General features: G+C 46.4%; 2 protein-coding genes across 2 annotated transcripts; one reads left to right on the top strand and one right to left on the bottom strand.

Moving 5' to 3' along the window:
• Window positions 1-4,053: 4,053 nt before the first annotated feature.
• LOC112589417 (uncharacterized protein F54H12.2-like) lies at window positions 4,054-4,857 on the bottom strand. The gene has a single exon (XM_025302598.1). The coding sequence runs from the start codon at window positions 4,855-4,857 to the stop codon at window positions 4,054-4,056; it is 804 nt and encodes a 267-aa protein (XP_025158383.1).
• An 18,211-nt stretch (window positions 4,858-23,068) lies between these two features.
• Window positions 23,069-24,433, top strand: LOC105192274 (uncharacterized). The gene is made up of 2 exons (XM_011156295.2): window positions 23,069-23,311; window positions 23,411-24,433. The coding sequence occupies exons 1-2, from the start codon at window positions 23,069-23,071 to the stop codon at window positions 24,431-24,433; spliced, it is 1,266 nt and encodes a 421-aa protein (XP_011154597.2).
• The last annotated feature ends 2,533 nt before the right edge of the window (window positions 24,434-26,966 follow it).

The raw sequence follows: 26,966 nt of genomic DNA, 5'->3' as shown, positions 1-26,966 counted from the left end.
GGACAGTGGCGCGGGCTGGGGCTCCCGACACTATCCCACTTCCGAGGGGGGAGGCAATAGCTAACCCGATCGGGGGGGGGCAGGGGAGCTGAAAGACCGACGTCCAGAATCCCGAGGACCAAAACCCAAAAGAAGGAACAAAGGAGGAGGCAGAGGGGAAAAAGGAGACAAGTGGCTGCCATTCGAGGGGCGGAAGGTATCATACCAGACCCTGCGACACAAGGACCGAGGATCCCTCCCATCCAGGGAAAGAAGTCTTATGCGCAGGTGACCGGAGAAGAGGAAAGTGGGACCTACTTGAGGACCCACCACCACCAATAGGGCCCAGCCGAAGGAAGGGCAAAATGAAGGATGGACCAAGGTGCTGAGCAGGAAGGAGAGGGAGAAGAGGAAGAAGGAGGAGAAGAGAGATATCCTCCATCCCACTAACCCTCCTCCCCGGCCCACCTCGGGGGCTAAGAAGGGGGGTCAGGTAAAGCTGAGGCCGCCTAGGTCAGCCGCCGTCACTCCCAAATGCCCCCACGGCGAATATAGTCAATTTATGGCAGAGACCAGGCGCCGAATCAAGCCGACGGACCTGGGGATTCCGGGATCCCTCAGGGTTCGCCGGACACTCACGGGGGCCTTGCTTGTAGAGGTGCCTGGCCTCAACGCCGGGGCACCAGCCGACCGGCTTGCGGAGGAGCTTCGCAAGCTGGCGGCTGAGAAGGGCCCCGAGTATCGGGTCCAGAGACCGGTGAGGACCGCGACGCTGCGGCTCACCAGCCTGGACCTGACGATCGGGGCCCAGGAGGTGGCGGAGGCGGTAGCCCTCGCTGGGGGGTGCCTGTCTGCGGAAGTGTCCGTGGATGGGATTCGTGTACCCCAGCGAGGGATGGCGACGGCTCTGGGACGGTCTCCGCAGGCGGCGGCCTCCAAGGTCGCCACTGCGGAGCGGGTCCAGATAGGCTGGACTCGCGCCGGGGTGGTGGTGCTGCCCGCTCACGCGGCCTTATGCTTCAGATGTCTGTAGCATAGTCATGTGTGCGAGCGGTGCAGGAACACCGCCGACTGCAGCGATACCTGCTATCGCTGCGGTAACCCCGGTCACCGCGCTAGGGATTGCAGGGCGGCCTCGGCTAAATGTGCGGTGTGCGCCGAGAGGGCCCGTCCGACCATAGGGTCGGCGGGCCAGCCTGTAAGCCCCCGAAGAATCGGGGGAGGAAGGGAAAGAGGAGGAACGCTGGGGAAGAGAGGACCAGAAAAGGGGCCGGACCCCCCACCCCTGCCACAGCAAAGGACTCCCAGGAAAGAAAAGAGGAGACCAGGCCGGTCTCCCCTCCACTGATGGACTCGGTGCAGGGGCAGGGGGGAGAGATGGGTCCTTTCATTTTATTTTTTTATATATTTTATATGTAAAAAACTTCCTATTTAATGCGACAATTAATTAGGTAGGAAGAGAACGTACGCGCGAGAAAGGACACGTGACCGGCGAAATACATTAAAGATGCCTAGGCATTATTTTCACGGATGGCGCTTTGGTTATAGCCAATAAGTTATAGCCAAATCGTGAGAGAAAGAGAGCAGTAGTATGTGGGAAGGTATGGCCCGTCAAAACATTCCCCCTCCACTCGATCCGCCAGCGCCACTAAATCACGCCCACCGGCGCCGGCGGGTCGAGTGGAGGGGGAATGTTTTGACAGGCCATATCTTCCCACAGACAAAAACTAATCAACTTTTGAAATAAGCAAATTATGGCCGATATTATTAGAAAGTTGGCGATTCTGGTTCTTGATTAACTACTTAATTTGCATATTGCGTTTGCGGAAAAACTCTGTAAAGCTCTGCTGGATTCGAACCTCTGGCACTTGAGTCACGCGTCTTACCACTGCGCTACTGCTATAACCTGATGGAAACTAGTTATTATATTGCCTATATACGGAAAGTAACGACGTCACAAGTTTTGGAAAAACTCTGTGGTTCCCTGCTCGGATTCGGACCGGAGTCCCTCTTGGCTCTTGAGTTAAACCCCGGTCTTACCACCGTACTACTGCTGCTCTCTCGTAGAAACTGGCTTTACGACGTAGTCATATAACGGAGTGAAGTGTGCGCGCGTGTGTGTGTATGTGTGTGTGTGTGTGTGTGCGTGTGCGTGTGGTCATCCCCACATGCGTGTTCTCTGAAAAAATCCTGTAGGTCTCCTTGGATTCGAACCAGGGTCCGTTGGCTCTTGAGTCAAGCGTCTTATACGCTACGCTATTGCTATACTCTGATGGAAACTAGCTATATTGTATACTTACGTAGAGTAGTGACGTCACGCGTGGAAAATTTCGAAAATTCTGGGCCCTACGGACTCGAATCTCTCAGGCCCCTGCTCTTGAGGCGCGGGAGCATGTGTGCACATGTTCGAGCAGATAAGGATAATTTCGAAGATAAAAACTACTCAGCGATTGTTAGAAGACGATACCTCCGGTCTATGTCTACCTCAATATTTTTACCTGTGTGTCCCCTCACTTTTGAATTCGAAAAGTTTACAACGGGTCTTGTTATCGCGAATTAGAGATCACAGGGATGAGAGAAGAGGCGGAAAGAAAGGAATATACAAAATTTTTTTTGAATAAATTCACATTTTATTCTTATACATTTTTCTAATACAGGATTGAACCTGGTATATAGGGATATGATGATCTAGTGATTTACTCTTACATTGACAAAAGATTTTCTTATACATTCATACAATTAGCTGATCGTTTCGTTCACAATCATTGGTAAATAAATTTTTAAAGGCATTGAGGTTATAACCCCAGCACATAAAGTAAAGAAAAATATAACAATAATAGCCACAAGTCGTCGATAAGTGTCCCTATAACTGAGAGGTATTCCATCGGTAAGTGACGGAATTTCTTCTAAGACACAGGATAAATCGCGAGTCCCAAGGCGGCATTCCGTAGCTGTCAAAGTATGTGGCTGCTCCATTCTGATCGATGTAGAATGTGACCCAGTGCTGTCCTGGTCGGTCATGATTGTCCGTATTAGCGACTATTGCCGTCGATCTCGTCCATACCCTCGGTAGTCTGTCGGCTGGATAGACGCCTGTGTATCTGGCGTTGAGATGTTGCAGCGCATGTTGAATTTCGAGCGAATTCATTTTATATAATTTCGTTTTACCTCTGGTAACATGATTGTTATAGTCCTCGATGGTTCGACTGAATGCTCCAACTCAGTATTTGTTTCGTTTTCTTCTTCTTCAGTCGATGACTCTTCACTCCCCGATTTGTAGGAATATCTATTTTCACTCTCTTCCTCGTTAATTCTGGAGGACAAGCACTGAGCCACATAGACGTTGTCACGTTTCCTGATGTTTATGTGGCTTTGTTCGATGTACCAGTGTTTCAATTTGTATGCGTTGTATAATGCACAGTGATAATGACTGTGTTTTCTAAATGCGTGGAATGAGCAAGCTTCTACACGTTCGCTGCATGAAAGATCACTGGACATCGGCGAGATATTCTCCAGATTATACACGTTTCGGGTTAGTAAATTTTGCAAGTAGCTCGCTTTTTCCTTGCCCTTTGTCATGAAGTCACACATATGACTCGTAATTTCACGTAAGCTCGAATAAAAATATTTCGGATTGCTCTTCCCGTCGCACCACTCGATACCATGATAAATCTGTGAAAGCCAGTTATTTATACGCCTTGATTTTTCATTCAATTCCGCAAATGAATACTTTGGAGCTAAGATCCAATGACCGACGAATGCCTCATTAATAGCCACCTCCTTAAGCACATAGACATCGTTGCTATCGCGGAAACATTGTACTTCGATAATGACATCCATGTCCTTTCTGTATACGCAATTCTGCTTCCCCCGAAACTATACTTTTCACGCCTCGAAATCGACTGGACTCTTTTCTCAAAACATTTACTCAGGAGGGTTATGATGTTGAAAATTTTTACATTGGAAGGGGAATAACGTCGAAAAGAAAAGTGGGGGACTCGTTTTAACCGCTATAATCTACAATGACTTGACGAGAAGAATCTATTTCCAGCACGCTTTCAAATTCAGTGTAAACTAAGCAGTTGATCGTTGTTGTGAGAGCTTCTCGAATCGTACTTCCATTCGCAAACTACCACAAGGTTCCACAAGGTTCCATTGAGCCGCGCAATTAGCCGATAGATCAGGAGTGAGGTCGAAGGCGAAAAGAGTATAACCAGCAGGATAATCTTCTCTGGATATAGAATTAGTTTCGTTCAAAAAGTGAATACCCGTTCCCGAGAAAAGGATGTGATACGCCTCGGAGTAGAGCATCTCGTTACCAGAGAATTTTGGCTGTAACAGCCTGTTGGGGATTTGAGTTCCATCGACATACAGTGAAAAGAAATTTATTCCGTAATGCTGGAAGTTGAACGGATTTAAATGTCGGGCACCGTTAAATGCTTTGATATCGACAAAACCGACAATTATATGCTTCAGTATTTGTCCAAGAATGACGTTGTCCAGTGTTTCTCCTACGACGCCACTGTGAATTGTGAATGATTTAACTTCGACTCTTGTGAGAGGGTATTTAGCAGTAGTCCTGGTCAACATTTTCGTATGAGCGAATAATATGCCTGAATTTATTCTAACTTTTCTGATGAGTAGTGTAGCATCTAAAATGCGTATCCGTGACATAGTATTTCTCTCCATAAGACAGAAGAAATCTTTTGAACGAACAAGCCTCATGCGTACTTCGACACCATTGATCAAAAATTTATCTTGATTGAAGACATCGCAGTGAAGATGACCTACGAGATCCAGCGTTCGCCCTCCTTGTACAAAAGCGGCTCGCTTGTCGAGTCCGTGATTGCATGGTGTCGCTCTAGGTAGAGCGTCCATGTTCCCCGCCGTATCGTTGTACTACAGGCACGAAGCCAGGTGGGGGTTTTTACTGGTGAAGCATAATTAATAACGCCTCTATGTAAGCGCGGTAAGCATAAGCATTGTTTGGAGGAGGCACGAACTTTTGGTTGAAATACACGTCGATTTGATTGAACATCGAATGCAGTGTATGGTTTACTGGGCCTACTTTTGCGACACCGGCTCCTGCTCCAGTTTCCGTTTCTACTCGTATGTGTAGCGACAGCATGGTGTGAGCAAGATCTATGTATTCTTCTCGCTGCCCGGGTACGACGAATTCTATGGGTACGTCGTCCGTGAGAGAAGACACGGGTTTGTAGTGAATCCATTGTGAACTCTCAATGCTGGTTTGTGTAGGTGGCAGGGTGAAGAGATCGAGTTCACTCTTTAAACATTCGCAGGAATGCGTATGAAGAGAGGACATGCTTCGAAAGCACGCGTTTGTTGCTGTTTAGAAAAAAATGTCCGACCCGGTACGCTTCTTGATAACTCTCCGACGTTTAGCAAGTCCTCTTCCGCTTTCCTTCATTTCTTCGCCAGCTTTTTCGCTAGCTTCTTACCCTGTTTTTTCCCCTGTACGTTTCTTCGAGTCATTTTCCTCTTACTTGATTTAGAAGTGTTGACTCGACGTTTGGGTGCAGATGATTTGCCGCTGTATCCGCTTAGGGTGACGAAAGGAAACTGAGTTTTCCGATGTTCGTAGGAGTTTTATATCCAGACCCCTCTATCAGTTTGTTAATGTGTTCTTCCGCTCTTCTTTTGAGATTTGAGCCTGATTCCTTGAGGCATGTTTTAACAGCTGCTTTCAACGGCCTGTTATTCTCCACGTCATCGAGTATATTAATCCCTGCGCGTAGAGCTTCTTTTCCAACAACACGCGCACTACTGGCCAGATAAGGTAACACACCTGAACAGACCACCGAGAATACTGCCAATACCACAACCACGCTGATACTGCGATCCTACAAAAACTCGCAGAATTTCACCGCCGCGACTTCCCCCGGATTGTGCTTCGTAATACTCTAAATAATGTGCCATATCATGCTAATCACGACGTCTGAATTGTAATGTAACTGTCAACGTCCCAAATTCAAATGGTATTCTTTTGCCAACTTGATCTCTTATATCTATTTTCGATCGTACGGAAACATGTTAACCGTAATGGAATATAATTCGGAGGTGAAAAATGCTTCACCATATTACGGCCGTAGGTATATGTTACGTCCTGCAGATTTAACTAACAAAATTGTCTTTTCCTCTTGCGGATTTATATTCTCCTAATATAACTATAATAGGAATATATATATATATATATAAATTAAGAAACAGACCCATCTGGCGAACAGCCGTCGCGCCAAATGAAAGGCGATTCGGGAAAAATTTCATAACAGGAAACAGTGCCCTGTTGTAAAAATTTACACGTCTTCGTTTAAAGTTTATATCTTGGTAGTGTTCGCCAAGTGTGTCCGTCGTCCTAGCTATAAAAATTTGAAACTCCGCGCTAAGAAACCTTCAGTAAAAACAAAGCAACTCAGAGCATTCCTGCTCTAAAACTTGAAACTTACATCTTCCCAATCCAAAACCATATGTGCCCTATCAGTTTACCCAACAAAGTTTTACTTCACTGATAGTCGTAAAATCTGATCTCAGCCTTTGATTTACGGCATTTTGATTTTTCCAGCCGCCACTTGTATACATTTCTCTATCTCAAGAATCCACCACCTCCACGCTTGTCGCGCCTAATCCATTCAGCCAATCATATCCACATAAAACTATGAGACACCCACGCTCCATCCTTTAGCCCTTTCACATTCATATCTCCAAAAACTAACTGTCTTCTCCCACGATGTCTTTTAACTTCGCTAATGGCTAAGACTTTTTCTCACTACTATCAACCAGGACCAATAATAAAAATTAGTAACAAAATCTTTAACTTCATTGGGTTCTCGTTAGGGCTTCACCTCTCCCTAAAAGGGCCATCTCTCTCTCCACCCTGATAGCTTCTGCCTCCGATCATTGATATAAAAACCGCGATAATCCGCCTCCGCGAACAGAAGAACATACGAAAACGAAAAAGTCGTACTCAGATTCGGACTCAGGTCTAGACTCAATTCAGATATTCAGATTTTGATAAGTGTGGCTCAAGTGTGGCAAGTGCACAGTGTTCCACGAAATATTATTCTTAGTGGTCTCGCCAACCTTAAAAACAAACAAAAAGAGAAGTAGCTGCCAGTTGGAAGTGGACAACNCGTAGGAGAGACATTGGACAACGGTCATTCTTGGATAAATACCAAGCGCATAATTGTCGGCTTTATCGATAACAGAGCGTTTAACGATGTCCGGCATTTAAATCCATTCAGCCTTTTCCAGCATTATGGAAATAAATTTCTTTTCGTTGTATGTCGATGGTACTCAAATTCCTAGCAGATCGTTACAACCCAAATTCTCTGGTAACGAGATGCTCTACGCCGAGGCGTATCACACCCTTTTCCTCAGGAACGGGCATTCACTTTTTGAACGAAACTAATTCCAGAGAAGATTATCCTGCTGGGTTATACTTTTTCGCTTTTGATCACCTGATCTGTCTGTTAATTGCGCCAGCCAATGGAACCTTGTGAAACACGGCAGTTTACGAATGGAAGTACGATTCAAAAGAACCCTCACAACGGTCCATTGCTTAGTTTACGCTGAATTTGAAAGTGTGCTGGAAATAATTCTTCTCGTCAAGTCATTGTAGATTATAGCGGTTAAAGAAACACATCTCCCACTTTTTTTTCGGCGTCTTTCCCCTTCCGTGTAAAGATTTTCAACATCATTCTCCTCCAGAGTAAAAGTTTTGAGAAAAGAACTCAGTCGACTTCGAGGCGTAAAGAGTATAGTTTCGGCAAGCAGAATTGCGAATGCAGTGAGAACATGGATGTGATCATCGAAGTGCAGTGTTTCCGCGATAGCAACGATACCTATGTGTTCAAGGAGGTATTGTCGGTATTAATGAGGCATTTGTCGGACACTGGTCTTAGCTCCAGAGTATTCATCTGCGGAATTGAATGCAAAATCAAGACGGATAAATAACTGGCTTTCGCTGAATTATCATGGAATCAAGTGGTACGATGGGGAGACTAATCCAAAATATTTTTATCCGCGCTTGTGTGAAATTACGAGTCATATTCGTGACTTCATGACAAAAGGCAAGGAAAAAGCGAGCTACTTGCAAAATTTGTTAGCGCGAAATGTGTATAATCTGGAGAATATCTCGCCGATCCAGTGATCTTTCACCCAGCGAACGAATAGAAGGCTGCTCATTCCACCACATTTAGAAAACACAGACGTTATCATTATGCATTACGTGATGCATACAAATTGAAAACACAGATTCATCGAACAAAGTCAAATCAACATCAGGAAACGCGACAACATCTATGGGACCCGGTGCTTGTCCTCCAAAATTGACGAGGAAGACAGAGAAAATAGTTATTCCGACAAATCAGGGAGCGAACAGTCGCCGGTTGAAGAAGAGGAAAACGAGACAAATACTGAGTTGGAACATTCCGTCGAGCCGTCGAAGACTATAACAATCGCGTTACCAGAGGTAAACGAAATTGTATAAAATGAATTCGTTCGAAATTCAACATACACTGCAACATCTCAATGCTAGATACGCAGGCGTCTATCCAGCCGACAGACTACCGAGGATGTGAACGAGGTCGACTGCCGTAGTCGCTAATACGGACACTCATGATCGTCGGGACAGCACTAGGTCGCATTCTACGTCGATCGCAATGGAACGGACACATACTTCGACAGCTACGGATGCCACCCTGGGACTTACGATTTCTCCTGCGTCTTAGAAGAATTCCGTCACTTACCAATAGAATATCTTTCAGCTACAGGCCCTCTTATCGACGACTTGTGGTCATTATTGCCATATTTTTGTTTACTTTATGTGTCGGGGTTATAATCTCGAGCAGTTTAACAGTTTGTTTACTAATGATTGTGTACGAAACGATCAGTTGATTGTACGAATGTGTAGGAAAATCTTTTGTCAATGTAAGCGTAAATCGCTAGATCATCATATCCCTGTGTACCAGGTTCAATCCTATATTAAGAAAAATGAATAAAAATAAAATGTGAATTAATTCTACGAAAAATATTGTACATTCCTTTCTTTTCACCTCTTCTCTCTTCCCTGTGATTTCCAGTTCGAGATAACAAATCCCGTTGTAAACTTTTCGAGTTCGAAAGCGAGGGGACCCGCACAGGTAAAAATATTCGGGTAGACATAGACCAGAGGTATCGTCTTCCAACAATTGCTGGGTAGTTATTGTTTTCGAAATGATCCCCACCTTTTTTCTTTTTTTTATCACGGTGGGGGAATCCTCATGGATACCTTCGCCTTGGGGGCGAGGGTTGTGCCGGACTTTTACTGGCTAAACCCTCACCGGGGTGTCTACCAATCGGGCCGGAATTTGGGGGGTCGGGGGAACTGCGCCGGCACTCCTCCCCGACACCCGGCCCCGGGGCTCTGACCCTCGTCCAAGTGCCGCGCCCCCTCCTACGAAAGGAGTCGAGGGCGCGACGCCCCGACCGGTCACCCGGCCGGGTTGGTCTTTTGGTTCTGGTTGGAGAGAAGGGACACTCACCCTCTCTCCTAACGCCCCTCTTCAGTTGAGGAGGCAAAGGAGTGAAGCCCGTCCCCAAATGGGCCATCACTCCCGTCTTGCCTTCCTTCACCATCGCGTGAGGGAAGGCGGGCTTAGGCCCGTTGCCTTCCCCCGCGCGGACGATGGCGAGCCCGAGGAGGCCCCTGACGAATCGGGGGCAGCTCCTCAGCCGGTGTCACCTCGGGCCCGCTTCCTATACGCGGGGAGCGCCGCTGCCTCCCCCGTCGCTCCCTGCGACGGGTTCCGGAAGGGCGCTCCCATTCGGCGGCCTCCTTCCGGGACATCCCTGAAGAAGGAGACCGCCGCCTCCCATGCCTCCTCGCTTCCGTACATGGCCGGGACCATGCGCGGGAGCGAGAGGGCCTCCTCCGCGCAATCCACCGTTCGAGCGAGGATACGGCGCTGCTGGCCCCATGCTTCACATGCGGCCAGCGTATGATCCGCTGTGTCCTCAAGTGCCGGAGAGTGGTGGCACCGCGCGGTGGGATCCCTCTGAATCCGGTGCAGGTATCGGCCGAAACATCCATGTCCCGTCAACACCTGCACCAGATGGAACGAGAGTCCGCATTCCCTCCTGTCCGCCATCATCGGCGGACAGGGGCGGAAGGCCTCGGCCGTTCGGAGCCCGGATCCACGAGGGTCCGCCAATAGGGCGACCCACCGCTCAAATGCACCGCTCTGGAACTTCAGGGCCGCCAGGCCCCTGACCGTTACCTCCTTCCCCTCCTCGCGGAGCTCACGCACTCTCTAATAAAGTGTGCAGCGCTCCTCGGCAAAGAGCTCCACGGGAGGGGAGCCGACCAGGATCATCGCCACCATATACGATACGGTGCGGTACTGATCGCCCTCACAACCACCGACCGTAGTGCCTGGGGCATCAAGCGTTTGCTGCGGTCGGCGGCATTAACCGTTTGAGTCCCAAGCAGCACGATCGCGCTGTTCTGATTTTATGTCGAGAAAACTCAGTACATTTCGATCATTGTGGACAACTGACGGTGCGTTACCGATTGTCGAAGTCGCGCGCTCAGATTTACTGAAGCAAGTATATCACACCGATCCTTTTAATGTAAATAGTACATTTTATAATAGGTAGAATAATACTATAATAATGCAATAATACATTACAAAATACAAATAAAAATTTTTATTTCATTGTTATCTTCTCAATAATTTTTATCGAACAAAACTTGAAATATTTATAAATTTACAGTACGCATATGTAATAATACAGATGTATTTTATAAAATAACGAATTACAAATTAACAATATTTTTGTGTTATGAACAAATAATTTAAATGGAGAGTAACAATTATAATTTGTAACATCGGTGTTTATCAAAACATGTTGGATGGATTCCTTTTGCTTCGTTGCTCCGTTGCTTCGTCTAATCATTTTGAAACACACAATTATTAACAATGAGAAACACTTACGCAAGAATACGTCCGATCGCTTTGCAAACTACAATAAATGTGACAGAGCGATGAGAAAAAGACGAGTATCGCGTTACCTAACAAATACAAGAAGCGGTATTGGTCCGATTGGGATTCATCGATGTAAAATAAACGCAGCGCTATCGCGCTGCTTGGGTCTTTTCATACTCATTTATAGAAAGCGCAGTTGCGCTGTTTGGGATTCTTCGACAGTGTTTTTTCAATACCCCCTGGGACTCAAACTCAACTGGGGGTTAAGCTGGGGCGCCCATATAGGCGCCCCATAGAGGGTGATCGAGAGCACCATACCCATGTACAGGCGGCGATCGTGCCATCCAGGGCCGCCTTGGGTCCGCATTAGCCCGGCAAGAGCCAAGCCTGCTGTGCGAACCCGGGGAGCCAGCCACCCAAATGCGGTCCGAAGCCCCACCGGCCATCCAACACCAGGCCTAGATATTTTATCTGGAGCCCGATGCGTACGCGGACTCCGTCCACAAGGACCCGGGACTCCGGAGGCGCCCCACGGCTGCCGTCGTGAAAATAAACGGCCTCCGTTTTTTGAGGCGCCACCTTCAGCCCCAGGTCCTTGATGGTGCCCACCACCGATGCCAGCGCAGCCTCCGCACAGAGCATCCCCCAGTCCTCCTCCCAGCCACCATCAGGGTGTCATCTGCATAGCAGATGACGTGGCAGTCGGAATGATCCCTACCTGCTCGAACATGCTCGAACACGCTCACGAGAGTCGAGAAGCGGGGTCTCATGGTGGGGGCTCGAGTCCCGTAGGTTCTAGAATTTTTTACGCGTGACATCGATACTTTTCGTATGTATACAATATAGCTGGTTTCCATCAGGGTATAGCAGTAGTGTAGTGCTAGGTGCTTGACTCGAAAACCAGCGGACGCAGGTTCGAATTCGGCCAGGCCTACAGGATTTTTCCAGAGACTTCGCACTAACTACACATACACACACACACACACACATCTCTCTCTCCGTTCTACGTGTATGTCGTGAAACCAGTTTCTACCAAAGAGTAGCAGTAGAGCTGTGGTAAGACGGGTTTGACTTAAGAGCCTGAGGTCTCTGGTTCGAGCCTCGCAGAGTGCCTAGGAGATTTTTCCAAAAGTAACATGCAAATTAACCAGCTGACCAAGAGCTAGAATCACAACAACGCCTAATATGAATAATAAAAATTTAATATTTACATTACGCTAATTTTTATTCCGGTGATTCAAATTTCCGCCATTTTCAGCCTTAGGATTAGGTATGGCTACTCAAAACATTCCCTCTCCACTCGACCCTCCAGCGTCGGAGGGTCGAGTGGAGGGGAAATGTTTTGACTGACCATATCTACCCCTATATTACTGACCATCGGCTATGATTTAAAATTGCACCAAAAATAAATGGTAATACTGTTTTGCAAATAACAGATAATTTGTCTTTCAAACATTCTATAAACATCCTATGAACATTTTTGAATAGAACCAATGATCTTCTTCGGATATTATTTGATTATGTTACTGCATGTTCTACTCACATATATAAAATTCTAAAACTAGTCTCATTTTAACATTCTATATATATGCATAAAATGTTTTTTCATCTTATCGATATATTGTGCGAATATTCTAATTTTCTCGAAAAATATTTATATAATATTTATAGAATATATTTGTGTTATCTAGGTAAAATAACATATGCGATATTTTTAAGAATCTTTGAGGTTTGATGACGCTATTATCCTCAGGAATCTTATGTGTAACGTAAACTAGATTTTCATAGAAAAAATTGTTCATATAACATTGTAACGGACCTCCCCGTTCCCCCTCCCCGGCTGTCCCCGGTTTTGCCTGAATTCGCTCGCCGGTGTCAGGATTCGTGGGAGGGGTAGATAAGTGCGGGCGTCGAGAGATCACGTGAACTGCTTTATTAGTCGGCACTTGCGCTCTTCGGTTAGGTACAATGTTCCTAGGGCTCGTGAGTCTGGTGGTCACTGGGTCGGTGGTTGCCCTGGGCCTTCTCCGGCCTTAGATCTGCGGGTCGGGCTGCTGGGTTCGGTCCCTCTGCCGGGTATTGTGATCCCGGTGGTTGGTTCTCAATCCTCTATATTCGGCTCTCGTTGTCCACGGCGGTCCGCGTGCTCGCGGTGAAGCTTGTTCCCTTGTGCGGGTTCTCGAAGGTCCGCGGCCGAGGGCGGTGGACGGATGCGCGTGTGGTCGCACGGTTGAGTCGAGTCGGCCCGTAGGTCCGGAGCGGTGGGTGACTACGAGTTCCGTGGCGGGGACGGTCTTCGCCGACTCGTAGGTGAGCAGCGGTGGGTGACCACGAGTTCCGTGGCGGGGACGGTCTTCGCCGACTCGTAGGTGAGCAGCGGTGGGTGACCACGAGTTCCGTGGCGAGGACGGTCTTCGCCGACCCGCAGATAAGGAGCGGTGGGCGACCACGAGTTTCGTGGCGGGGACGGTCTTCGCCGACCCGTAGGTAAGGAGCGGTGAGTGACCACGAGTTCCGTGGCGGGGACGGTCTTCGCTGACCCGTAGGTAAGGAGTGGTTGGTGACCACGAGTTCCGTGGTGGGGACGGTCTTCGCCGACGCGCAGGTAAGGAGCGGTGGGCGACCACGAGTTTCATGGCGGGGATGGTCTTCGCCGACCCGTAGGTAAGGAGCGGTGGGTGACCACGAGTTCCATGGCGGGGACGGTCTTCGCCGACTCGTAGGTGAGGAGCGGTGGGTGACCACGAGTTCCGTGGCGGGGACGGTCTTCGCCGATCCGTAGGTAAAGAGCGGTGGGTGACCACGACTTCCGTGGCGGGGACAGTCTTCGCCGTCCCGTAGCTTAGGAGTAGTCAGGATCGGTAGGGTATTGCGAACGGTGTCTCTTCATCTCTTCGGTCTTCTATCGAGGTGGCCCGGTGGTCGAGTGATGTCTCGGGCTGCTCGGTCGCCGGTATTTATACCCCCAGCCGGGTGGCTTCGGGTGCCTTCGGCGTCTCGCTCGGCTATCTTCGGCCGGAAGCTCGCGTGCCCGCGCGAGGCTTCCGGTGCTTGCGGTGTTCGGACGTCTTCGGCGGTGTTCGGCCGTTTTCGGCCGCGTCGAGCGTGTTCGCCGGGTTGTCGGTATTCAGGGGCCGTGCCCTGTATGGCGGTCTGACGCCTCTTCGACGGCTATGCGGTTTCGAGCGCGTAACGAGGGAGCCGCAGGCTTACTCGTTACAACATATATGTATATTAGCCCTTATGAGAAGAACTCTCAATTTTGGTTAACACTCAAGAAACACTTAACTTTGGGTGTTAAACACCGATAAGAAACACTCAACTTTGAGTGTTATACACCGAATAAACGCTCAAATTTGGATATTATACACCGAGAAATCATTTTAATTGGATGTGATTTCGGATGATCAATTGAAGGTTACACTCAAATGAGGGTTAACGCTCAACAAAAACTCTCAAAATAACACCCAAGAAAACTCTCAAAATAACACCCAAATAGTCACATTCACATTAACATTTTTATCCTATGTTTCTTATCCATACATACACAAATACATGTATAAATACATACAAAAATACATATACATGCCCAAAAAACATCTTAGAAATATGATATCTCTAAAATGTTTTTCGGCCATTGTATATGTATGGGTATAAGCTATATTATTATTTAAACAAAAATCACAATGACTTCAAAATGAGTAACAAAAGACTGTAAAAGCTCACTTTGTAATCATGATTAGATCATTGTCTTGTTGTTGTTTTGACGTCACTTTGACATCACTTTGATGTTATTGTGACATTCTATTTTAATGTACAGTTCTAAGAGTCACCATAACATCATTTCTATATCAAAAAACATCACCAAGCCATCACGAAAATTATATCGAATGACATTATACTGATTCGTTTTAAAATGACTTTTTTGATATCATAATTATATTATTGGGTTAAATGAAAAGTTTTGAGCGTTTTCCGCTAGATGGCTTTAGTGAGGTCATATCTCGCGATGTATACGTTGCATCTGGTCATTCTACACTGCGACTTAAAGATGACATAACGCTTTAAAAAAATTTCTTTGACAGTTTTGTGTTTGGTGAAGCCAGTTGTGTGTTAGAGCGTTCCAAAATGGAGGTAAAGAAAGAGAAAATTCGATACATTCTTCAGTACCACTACGACCAAATGGAAAAGCGGAGCAGGCGGCCAAAAAAATTTGTGCTGTTTATGGACCCAATACAGTATCGAATGCAACAGCAAAGCGGTGGTTTCAACGATTCCGTTCTGGTAATATGGACATCGAAGATGAGACACGCTCTGGTAGGCCAATCGTCGAAAATGTCGATAAAATCATGGAAATCGTCGAGTCGGACCGGCATGCGAGCACTTATTCCATTGCTCAGGAACTGAAGATTAGCCAGAAAACCGTTAGGAACCATTTGCATAAGGCTGGTCTCAAGAAGAAGCTCGATGTATGGGTGCCACACGAATTGACGCAAAAGAACATTTTGGACCGAATTCATGCCTGCGATTCTTTGTTGAAGCGTAACGAAATCGACCCATTTTTGAAGCGGATGGTGACTGGCGATGAAAAATGGGTCTCATACGAGAACAGCAGGCGAAAAGATCGTGGTCCAATCGCGGTGAGTCGGTCCAAACGATCGCCAAGTCCGGATTAACGACCAAGAAGATTTTACTGTGTGTTTGGTGGGATTGGAAGGGAATCATCCACTATGAGCTGCTCTCATCGGGCCAGTTACTCAATTCGGACCTACACTGTCAACAACTGACCAGATTGAAGCAGGCGATCGACGAGAAGCGGCCAGAATTGGCCAATAGGAAGGGTGTTGTGTTCCATCAAGACAATGCCAAGCCGCACACATCTTTGACGACGCGCCAGAAGCTCCGAGAGCTTGGATGGGAGGTTATGTCGCACCCGCTATATAGCCCAGACCTGGCTCCAAGCGATTATCACCTTTTCAAGCATTTGCAAAATTTTCTTGATGGTACAAAACTGGCCTCAAGAGAGGCTTGTGAAAATGAGCTGGTCAAGTTTTTTACCAATAGGGACGAGGACTTCTTCAATCGCGGAATTATGAAATTGCCTTCACAATGGACAAAAGTTATCGAACAAAACGGCGCATATTTGATCTAAATCCGATAATCCTAACTTTGTTAATTTCATCGTCGAAGTAAAGAGAAAAAACGTTCAGAACTTTTTACTTCACCCAATATTATGATTTTTTGTTCTACCTGGGATCTATACAGGGTGTCCCATTTTAATGTCCCACCCCAAATAACTCTTCAGTATTGAAGTTTCAAGGAAAATGATCTGAATAAAAGTTGTAGGGATTTAAGTGAGTTACCTTATGATGACCTGAGCTTTGACCTCGACCTCTATTTTCAAGGTCATTTGAAGGTCAACTTGCGTTTTTCAAATGGGACCCTTATTTTTTATTACACCGTTTTTTCTACTAGATAATTTGAACAACTTTTGTCAAAAATATTTTTTGATTTGTGTAATATTTTTTTAGATATTTAAGGAAAATTTGGTAACTTTCTCAATATTTAACTTACGATATCTCGCTAATTATTTGTCGGAAGGAAAAGTGGTACTAGACTTTCTTGCTTTACTTAGTTTTAGGAATATATTGTTACAATAGCGCCTTGATTTTTGTTAATTTGATGATTTCGAAATTTCCAAAAGTTAGTAAGTTAACAAAAATCAGGCGCTGTTGTAACAATATATTCTTGAGACTAAATAAAGCAAGAAAGTCTAGTATCACTTTTTCTTCCAATAAATAGTTAGCGAGATATGGTAAGTTAAATATTGAAAAAGTTATGAAATTTTCCTCAAATATCTAAAAAAAAATTAGACAAATGAAAAAATGTTTTAGACAAAAATTGTTCAAGTTAGCTAGTAGAAAAAAACGGTGTAATAAAAAATAAGTATTCCTATTTAAAAAACGCAAGTTGGCTTTCAAATGACCTTGAAAATATAGATCAAGGTCAAAGTCAAGGTTATCGTGAGGTAGCTTACTTAAATCCCTACAACTTTTATTTAGATCATTTTCCTTGAAACTTCAATACTGAAGAGTTTTTTGGGGTGGGACATTAAAATGGGATATCCTGTACATAGAATAGAAAACCTATACATACAACAGAAAACGGAACATCAGAGAAAAAAAATTATATTTTTTGAAGTGGTAGTCATATTTTCGATCAGTTTTCCGATATGTTGGAGAGGCTGCATGCGTATGCGCGATAAATCTCTATTCGAAAGAGAGAGAGAGTCTCTGCTCAACATCGGAACACTGCTTTCAATGATTAATTGACAACCTCATGTAGACATTTTGACTTGTGATGTTAGAAATTGAACATTTAAATTCACTTGTTTATACTTTCCTGTTGTATATGTAAGTCCTATTCTAAACACCATCTAAAGTATGATGATTATTGAGTCTTGACAGTTTGTCTGTCATCAATTACAATTACGAAAAGACACACGCTAAGTGCATATGAGAGCGAAGCGATTTTATATGTGAGACACTTCGATCCATTTTTTGACTTAGGTATGCATCAGTTAATATTTGTCATCTGAAACTTTTCTAATTATTTATAAAATATTCAAATAATTATTTAAAGTTTGATTTAAATGTTTCAGTTAAATGATACATATGTAACATCCATATATTTGTAACAGCGCTTTGATTGGAGAACCGAGTTAACCAATCAAATCGTTCCACTGGGACATGTGTGTTGTGCGTCGTGCGTTGTGTCGTCCCAATGGGCCGTAGTCATAGTCCAGTCTTATATTTAAGATCGTCATCTTCACGTTCATTCATTACTCAAAAACTACTTGTTACCACTCTGGTAATTTAAATAATAATGATTTATTATAAAAAGTACTGAATTGGAATTATTATAAAAAGTACTAAGTTGTTTTCATCAAGTTTTGAAGATCTTTTTCTTGACAGTTCGATGATGCGTATCTCATGCATATGTATTCTTAAGTTTAACACAAAAGGTTCAGTTATTTATTACTATTATCCAAGCAATATAACTCTGTTACTGTTACCATTGCATTTAAAGTGATTATTAACTGTATTAAAAAATTACAGAAAGTTTTCTGTAAAAAATTACAGAAAATTACAGCAAAAAATTGCTTTTAACCTTCTAACGTAATAGCGCCACAAAGTGGTCACTCATTGTTTATTGAAGAACTTGCTATCACCATTACTAATTCTACAAAAACTACTCCTTATCACTCTGATAATTTAAAGAATAATGAATTATTATAGAAAGTATTGAGTTGGTATTGTTTTTATCAAGTTTTGAAAATCATTATCTTGACAGATCCATGTCAACTCAGTGCTTTCTATAACAATTCATTACTCTTTAAATTATCAGAGTCATAACGAGTAGTTTTTGTAAAGTTAGTAATGGTGATAGCAAATTTTTCAATAAACAATGGGTGACCACTGCGTAGTTAGTGCTGCTTATGTCAGAACATAAGTAATTTTTTGTTTGTAATTTTTAATACAGATGTTAATCACTTTAAATGCAACGATAACAGTAATTAAACAGAGTTGTATTCCTTGATTAAAAGTAATAAATATAACTCACCCTTTTGTGTTGAACTTGAGAATATACTCTAGTATATAGAATACATGTGCATGAGATAAGCGACATCGAACTGTGAAGAAAAAGATCTTCAATATTTGATGAAAATGTTACCAATTCAGTACTATTTATAATAATTTAAATGTATGTAAAAGAAGATGTGAAATCCAAACAAAATTACTTAAAAAAAAGAAAAAAGCGCAAAGTACACGTGTTGCAGCGTTTCTTCCGCAAATATAGATTTAAAAAAATGTTATAAAAAATAAAGGCTAAGAAAATAATATGGGATGTTGTATTTTAACTTCCCAAAAATTATCTCGTTGCATGAAAAAAAATATTCAGGAAAAATTATTAATGCAAGTTTGTATAAAAAAATGTTACTTTTTAATCTTTTTAAAAAAAGTAATGAAATTAAAAAGTTACGCCAACTGATAATGCAAAAATATGTTGTACAAGATATAAAAAACGAAGCAACGAAAGCAAATAAAATTAAAAATAATAAAACAATGGAACATAAAATTAAGATTTTGACAAAAACACTTGGCGTACCTAGGATGCATTAAAACAAAAGTTGTAATAGATTTTACATTTCAATCTTCTAATAATTGCGATGGTACATTTTATAATTATGTAATGACAATCTATATTTCTAAAAATTAATATTAAATGTGTTAACACTATTTATATTGTTGTGTACGAGCCACAAGGAGTGTGGCAGCGTCCGTTGTCAGCGAGCCTTAGGCATATGGATTTTGATAGTTGAAGGATGTTTGTCTGGATGACGGGAATTTGTTGGAAAACAACAGCAGCAGAGTCTGTTACGAGCCGTGACAGCTGCGAGCAGACGTGACTTAGACGTTTCTTTTTAATATTGTTAAGACGAGAGGATGTTCGTGAGTCTGTACATATTGGAAGTAAAACGGAGTACTTCTTTTCCTCTAATCCTGTCAGTTCATTTCGCGGACCCGGTACGTGCGAGACGGACACGCGCAACATTTCGGGGGCTGATCCGGGATCGAATCACAGAGTATTCGGGATAAAAATCGCGAGACGTCCGGGTTAGGAACGCGAGATGTTCGGTATCGTATCGCGACGCGCATCGCGAGTAAGAGTGACAGTGAGAGAAAGTGAGGATACAGAATGATAACCGAAGCAAGAGGTCATGCGGTTCCTAGCCGACGGAAGCATGTTCGTTCAAATGAGTCGGAAGCGACGGGGACGGAGGCGGCAAGCTCCGGAACGTCGGAGGTGACGGTGTTACAGGATGCGCTCCAAGAGATCCGAGCGATGAGGGAGGCGCGGCTGCATTTAGTGGAGGAGCTGGAGGCGCAACGGCAGAATATGACAGGCCAGTCGCTTTCAATTTCTTTAATAACCGGGCAAATCAAAACCGATATTTTTGACGGAACCGTGTCTTTACGCGAATATCTTTGCCAGTATGAATTGATCGCACGGGCGAATAATTGGGATGAGAATTTTAAAACGATAAATCTCGCGGCAAATTTGCGAGGAAAAGCTCGGACGGTTTTAGAGGGTATGGAGGAAAATTTTAATCATGCACAATTATGTGCTAGGTTAGAGTTACGTTTCGGACAACAGGGGCTTTTTCAAAATTTCTATACGCAGTTTATTAATAGAAAATAAAAATTTGGGGAAGAAATTACGTCTTACGGATCGGAAATAGAGCGATTAGCGCGTTTAGCTTATCCCGAAAGCGGAAAAGAAATGAGAACAAAGATAGTTTGTGCGCAATTTATTGTGGGACTAGCGAGCGAAAATACAAAGCGTTTATTGCAACTTGAGGGGACAGTGTCTTTAGAGGCAGCGATAGAAAGAGCAAATACTATAGAGACTATTTATGAAAATGGTTCTGAAAGAAGAAGTTTTGGGAGGAAGGAATTTTACGGAAAAGAAAGGGAATCGACGAATTTCAATTTCATCCGCTTGCTAAAATTGTTTATATCTGGGCTCTATAAGCTTTATTGTATTAACGTGATCTCGCTTAGAATTTAAACCTACATCTTGTCTTCGATATTATGTATTGATATTCCCGTATAGAAAAATCGCGAACATTGAGTTTGATTGTATGTTATCGATACATAGTCTCGGCTTCTTATACACGGGCCTGAGTCCTGTGTCTATCGGGAGAAAGTTCGACAAGACATCGAAGATGCTAGAAGACGAGATATACACGCTGTTCTTCCTCGACGTTCGGCGAGACTTCTCATATCACTTCTTGTAATAGCGCAATTCCGTGGAAAAATTGTCGGGCGACATTTAAACTCTTTCTATTCATTAAACTGCAGTTCTGTTGTAAAGTGACGGCATTCAATCGTCTCCCTTTACTCCTTCTTTTACAATTTGCACTTTCGGTAAGAACATTTGGTCCTTCGAGCCTGCGTTGCTTGCGCTCCGGTAGCTGTAGTGAAGTGCTTGTTTGACTTATCCTGGTTTCTTCGGACGCTAACGATGGAGTCGCTCATCAGCGCTCAGTCGGAGCTTTGCGATCGTATTGCTCGCACGAACGACAAGGGTTGAGGAAGGCTGGTGCGGCGAAGATTACCTCGGCGTTAGTGCAATCAACCATTAGTCTTCTGGATAGGAAGTGGGAAAAATTCGAGGAACACCATGATCTGTTGCGATCGAAATTCCACTCAGAGCTGCTGCATCATGACTACATACGGTGCAACACTATTAGAAAAGTGGAAGATATCTACTTGCAGCAGCGTGCCTCGTTAATCGAAGTCGAGCAATCTCTCTCGATTAAGAAGACGGCTGCAGTTGAGCCTCGCAGTTGTCCGACAGAGGTTCGTGCTCCAGATCATCTTTGCCTCGCATCCCGCTTCCGCAATTTTCCGGCAGATCAAAGGATTGGCCTGCTTTTCGCGATCTCTTCCGTTCAATGGTCATTGCCGACGGAGCTATTTCAGAAATAGAAAAGCTGCAAAATGAGCATCCAGAGTGACGCTGAGCAACTGATACGCAGTCTCCCAGTGGTCGGTGACAACTTTTCCCGAGCTTGGACGATCCTCACCAATCACTACGAAAACAAGCGGGTGCTGGTGACTGCATTCTTCAGCGCTTTCACCTCTCAGCCGAAGATGAAGTCGGAGTCTGCCGCCGATCTTCGTAAGGTCTTCCACGGTATGATGAACTTCGTGAGCTCCCTGGAGGGCGTCGGAAGACCGATTTCGGACTGCTCCGATCTCTTCGTGTACCTGGTAGTGGAGATGCTGGAAGCAAAGACCAGACGTGAGTTGGAGAACCATGTTAGAGGCTCTTCTGATCCTTCGTCTTATGATCAGCTTTTCAATTTCCTGGAGCGTAAGTTGCGCACTCTACACGCCTTGTGCGCGAGTAGGATCGATTCGAGCGCTTCGAAACAAGACGGGTCGGGCCGGGTGACAAGAGCGTTGCACGCCAACTCGCAGGAATCTTCCCAGCGGACGGTGCCCACTGTGCCCCAAGTCGCACTACGTTTTATTTTGTGACAAATTTAAGTCGCGGTCAGCCGTAGAGCGTAGGAATGCAATCGAGAAGCACAGCCTGTGCTTGAACTGCCTGGGTAGGCATCCCGTCAGCGCGTGCAACTCATCAAAATCATGCGTTCGATGCGGCGACAGGCATCATAGCGCAATGCATGACGCGTTCGAGTCCGCAGGCACGGAGCGGGAGAGGCGAACGCGAGCATTTCGGCTCTCGCAGCTTGTCGTCCGTTCGGAGAGCTCAGCGAACGGTTGCTCGCCACCGCGCACGTCAAAGTCGTGGGACATCTCGGGGATCATGTTGTGGCGCGGGCGCTTCTTGACCCCGGCTCCGAGACCTCACTGATCAGCGAGGCGTTTGCTCAGCGCTTGAGGTTGCCGCGGACTTCCTCGACACTCTCCATCACCGGAATTGGAGGAGTGAGTTCTGGCTCAACTCGCGGGCGAGTGTGCGTGTCGGTCATTTCGCGTTTCGGGATTCCAGTTCTGCAAGCGCAAGCCTACGTACTACCACGATTGACTTCTTATGGCCAGCGATATTGCGTTTCAGGCAAATCGTGGCCACATCTTCGCGACCTCGATTTAGCGGATCCAGATTACTTGAATCAAGGCGCAATTGATTTAATTCTCGGTGCGGAAGCCTTCTCAGAGTTGATCCTCGACCGTATGCGAAAGGGAGGACCCGTGGAGCTGGTCGCACTCCGCACACGTCTCGGCTGGGTCGTGATCGAGGAGAGCGGCACTGCCTCCCGCTCCTCCGTCTCCGCGCTACAGTGCTCGGTCGATGACGAGCTGTCCGCCCGCGTGCGTCAGTTCTAGGAGTTGGAGGAGGTTCCGCAGAATACGGCTCCCTTCACCGCCGAGGAAAAGTCTTGTCTGGAGCACTTCGAGGTCACTCACTCTAGGGAACTTGGAGGACGATACGTCGTCCGGCTGCCTCTCGCCAACAACGTTTCTAATTTGGGCGACACACGTCGTCAGGCGGAGCGTTCTCTTTTCGCCATGGAGAGACGTTTCGCTCACGAGCCTACTTTCGGAAGAAAATACGAGGACTTCATGCGCGAATACGAGTCTCTTGGCCACATGGGCACGGCTCTCCCTCTCGAGCGTCAAGGACACAACAAGCGATGTTTCCTGCCGCATCATGGCGTTTTTCGCGAGTCCGGAGGCACTAAAAAGCTGCGCGTGGTGTTCGATGGGTCGCATCGCACAAGTGACGGTTACGCATTGAACGATTTCCTCAGGGTCGGACCTAACCTTCTGCCGAAGCTCGCTGATGTGCTGCTTGCTTGGTGACGGCACCGGTATGTTTTCACTACGGACATCGAGAAAATATATCGTCAGATTCTGCTGCATTCGGACGATCGCGGCCTTCAGAGGATTTTGTGGTGTGCCGATGGTGAGGTGAAAGCGTATCGGTTGCACAGCGTTACTTACGGCCTAGCGTCCGCGCCATTCCTCGCTATCCGCAAGTTACAACAGCTGGCCACTGATGAAGAGACGAGGTTTCCGCTTGGGGCTCGTGTGTTGCGAGAGGATGTCTACATGGACAATATCCTCACAGGGGCCCCGTCGATTCCTACTGCTCTAGCTCTACGGCAACAGCTCGAGAATGTTTGTCGAGCTGGAGGCTTCCCGTTGAGGAAGTGGATCGCCAATAGCGAATTTATTTGGGCCGGTATCCCGTTCAATTACCGAGCTGACGGTGAGCAGTTCGAGCTGCTTACGCGAGAATTCAGCCACGCCAGCCTCGGACTGATGTGGAGACCGCTCGTTAACGAATTCTCTTTCACCATCCGCTCGTTGGGAGAGAGCGCCATGACCAGGCGGGGCGTTCTCTCTCAAGCCGCTCAGCTTTTTGACCCTTTGGGATGGATGGCGCCCGTGACTATACGGGCGAAGTGCCTAATAAAAGCAACCTGGTGCCTGCGCATTAGTTGGGGCTCTCCTTTGCCGGACGAGGATGTCAGCGCTTGGAGGACTTTTTACGAGGAGCTCCCCCTCCTGCGGCAAGTAAGTCTGCCGCGCTGGAACGGGCTCGATCGCCCGGGTAGCGAAGCGGAGCTCCACGAATTTGCCGACGCCTCTGAGCTGGCGTACGCAGCGATGCTCTATTTGAGGACCGCCCTGGATAACGACGTCAGGGTCTCGTTGCTGTGTGCCCGGACGAGGGTAGCTACTCTCCGACAGGTGTCCTTGCCGAGGCTGGAGTTGTGCGCCGCTACCCTACTTGTAAGATTTGCGTCTCATGCCGTTTCCATTTGTAAGCTGCGTCCTTTCGCTGTGGTCGGATTCAACAGTGGCCTTAAGTTGGATCCGAAGTCACCCGCGGAGCTGAACCACCTTCGTGGCCAACAGAGTGGCTGAGATCCAGGCTCTCCTCCCCGATGCTGAGTGGCGCTACGTGCCGGGAAAGTGCAATCTTGCTGACTGCGCCTCTAGAGGCATAGCACCTAGCGAGTTCATCTCTCACTCGCTTTGGTTGAACGGTCCGGATTCCCTTATCACTCGACGATGGCCCTCACTTCCTATCACTAGTGAGAAGTTGGAGGTGCCGGAGCGTCGTGTGGTCGTCCATATCGCCCGATTGGAGACGGAGGAGAGCCCTGTTCTCTTAAGGGTTTCATCTATGACGAGACTGCTACGAGTGACATCCTGGATGAGACATTGGCTCGGGTGTTTTCGGGACATTTCACCGTCGCCCGTCCTGACAGGAGGAGCTGCGACATGCGGAGTTGCTGTGGATTCGTCATGTGCAGGCGATGGCTTTTGAGAGCGAGTTCGGAGCTGTCACCTGCGGGCGCAGCTTCCGAGGCGTAGCTCCCTTCTGCGCCTCACTCCCTTCAAGGACGTGAAGGGAGTTTTGCGGGTGGGTGGCCGCCTAAAACACACGCTCCTCTGCTATGATGAGCGCTATCCGGTTATTCTGCCTCCGCGCTCGCACTTCACCCGGCTGGTGATTGACGCTGCTCACAGACGCATGATGCATGGCGGGGTCCAACTCGTGCTGGCCACCATCTGAAGACGGTACTGGGTTCCCCAGGGTCGACGTCCTGGTGAAGGAGCACGTCTATTGCTGCCCCCTTATGTGCCATGGCGGGCGGCAGCGCCGCAACCTCAGATGAGTTGCCTACCGGGTCTTGCCTTGCCGGCCCTTCCTCAGGACGGGAGTGGACTATGCAGGGCCTGTTCTGCTCCGCTCGACTCGAGGGCGAGTGAACTCTGCGTCGAAGGCGTTCATCGCTGTTTTCGTGTGCTTCGTGACCAGGGCCGTACATCTTGAGGTCTTTTCGGATTATTCTTCGAGCACGTTCCTGGCGGCTTTCCGGCGGTTCACTGCTCGGCGTGGCTCTTGTCTTGAGCTGTACAGCGACTGCGGGACGACCAGGGTTGCAGCGGACCAACTAGCCAGCAAGGGCACGCGGTGGCGCTTCAATCCTCCTGGCGCTCCTCACTTCGGCGGACTATGGGAGGCAGCCATCAAGTCCGTCGATTACCACTTGACGATTATCACTCAGGCAATTTCTTTCGGATTAGATGCGGATTCCGGCTCGGGAACCTCAGGCTCTTTAACATCGACATCGCAAGTTGTAAGACGTTCACCCGTACTGTTGGCTACCGCTTTCGTTAACGTTATGTCTCGCGCCGGAGACTGTCATCCAGTTCGCATTTCTTGATCAGGGATCGGAAGTCTCGTTTGTTTCAGAATCTGTTGTGCAATTAATGAAACTCCCGCGTCGAAGCGCGTCTATTCCGATCCTTGGAATCGGCGCTCAGCGATCGAGTGTCTCTAACGGCATCGCCTCTCTCACAATCATCTCAAGGATAAACTCAGATATTTCGTTCGACATTGACGCTCTCATCCTACCGAAATTAACCTCGTATCTTCCTGCTGCTCATGTCGAACCATATCAATGGCCTCACCTTTACGGTCTTCAGCTTGCCGACCCGAACTTCGCGACGCCCGGCAAAATTGATGTCATTCTCGGAACGAGCATCTATGCAAAAATTCTCGAGGAAGGCATCAGTCGAGGAAATTACGGAGAACCCATCGTGCAGCGAACAGCATTCGGATGGGTTCTATCAGGGCCGCTCGCGCAGGACGATCAACAGAGGATCATTTCAGCGAGTACCTCCGCTATTGGACTGCAATGTGCAGTCCAATAGCGGTCGACTCCGAACTTCTTGATTTTCTTCAACAGTTTTGGAAACAAGAAGTATTGCCGCAAGCTCCTGCGTCACTCACGACGGACGAATCAGTATGTGAGCAACATTTTGAAGCAACTCACTCGCGCGATAATCATGGACGATTCGTAGTTCGACTTCCTCCGAAAACTCAAATTAGCGACTTCGGCAACTCTAGAACTTACGCACTCAAGACATTACTCCGTATTGAAAAACAATTCGGCGTCGAGTCCGTCTCTTAAAAACCCGTACACTGACTTTCTTCGTGAATATCAGGAATTCGATCAAATGCGTTTCATCCCCGAAAATGATCGCGTTCAATCTCGTGAATTTCTTCTTCCGCATCATGGCGTCGTCCGAAAAACAAGCTCAACGTCAAAACTACGCATCGTGTTTAACGGATCTCAAAAGACGAACCTCGGTTTCTCGTTAAATGACTATCTACATGTTGGTTCGAAATTGCAAACGGAAATCGCGGACATCATTATTCGATGGAGGCGACATCAATTCGTGTTCGCGGCAGATGTCGAGAAAATGTATCGCCAAATTCGAGTTCACGAGGATGACTGGCCGCTTCAAAAGATCCTATGGCGAACCTCACCGAACGACCGTCCTCGCGAATATTATCTATGTACTTTCACATACGGTCTCGCATGCATCTCATATCTCGTGCTCCGATGTCTACATCAACTTTGCATGGAAGTCGAAGATAAGC

The sequence above is a fragment of the Harpegnathos saltator genome, unplaced genomic scaffold, assembly GCF_003227715.2.
Source record: "Harpegnathos saltator strain DR-91 unplaced genomic scaffold, Hsal_v8.6 scaffold505, whole genome shotgun sequence".
Classification (NCBI taxonomy): domain Eukaryota; kingdom Metazoa; phylum Arthropoda; class Insecta; order Hymenoptera; family Formicidae; genus Harpegnathos; species Harpegnathos saltator.
The sequence above is the reverse complement of the archived record's forward strand: the minus strand, read 5'-3'. Positions and strand labels throughout refer to the sequence as shown.

What these genes read in the sequence shown, in the direction of transcription:
- LOC112589417 (XM_025302598.1), bottom strand. Translation starts at nt 4,857, where the DNA reads ATGGACGCTCTACCTAGAGCGACACCATGCAATCACGGACTCGACAAG.
- LOC105192274 (XM_011156295.2), top strand. Translation starts at nt 23,069, where the DNA reads ATGGAGAGACGTTTCGCTCACGAGCCTACTTTCGGAAGAAAATACGAG. An exon ending in CATTGAACGATTTCCTCAGG is followed by an intron (nt 23,312 to 23,410) that starts GTCGGACCTAAC and finishes ATATATCGTCAG; the next exon opens with ATTCTGCTGCATTCGGACGA.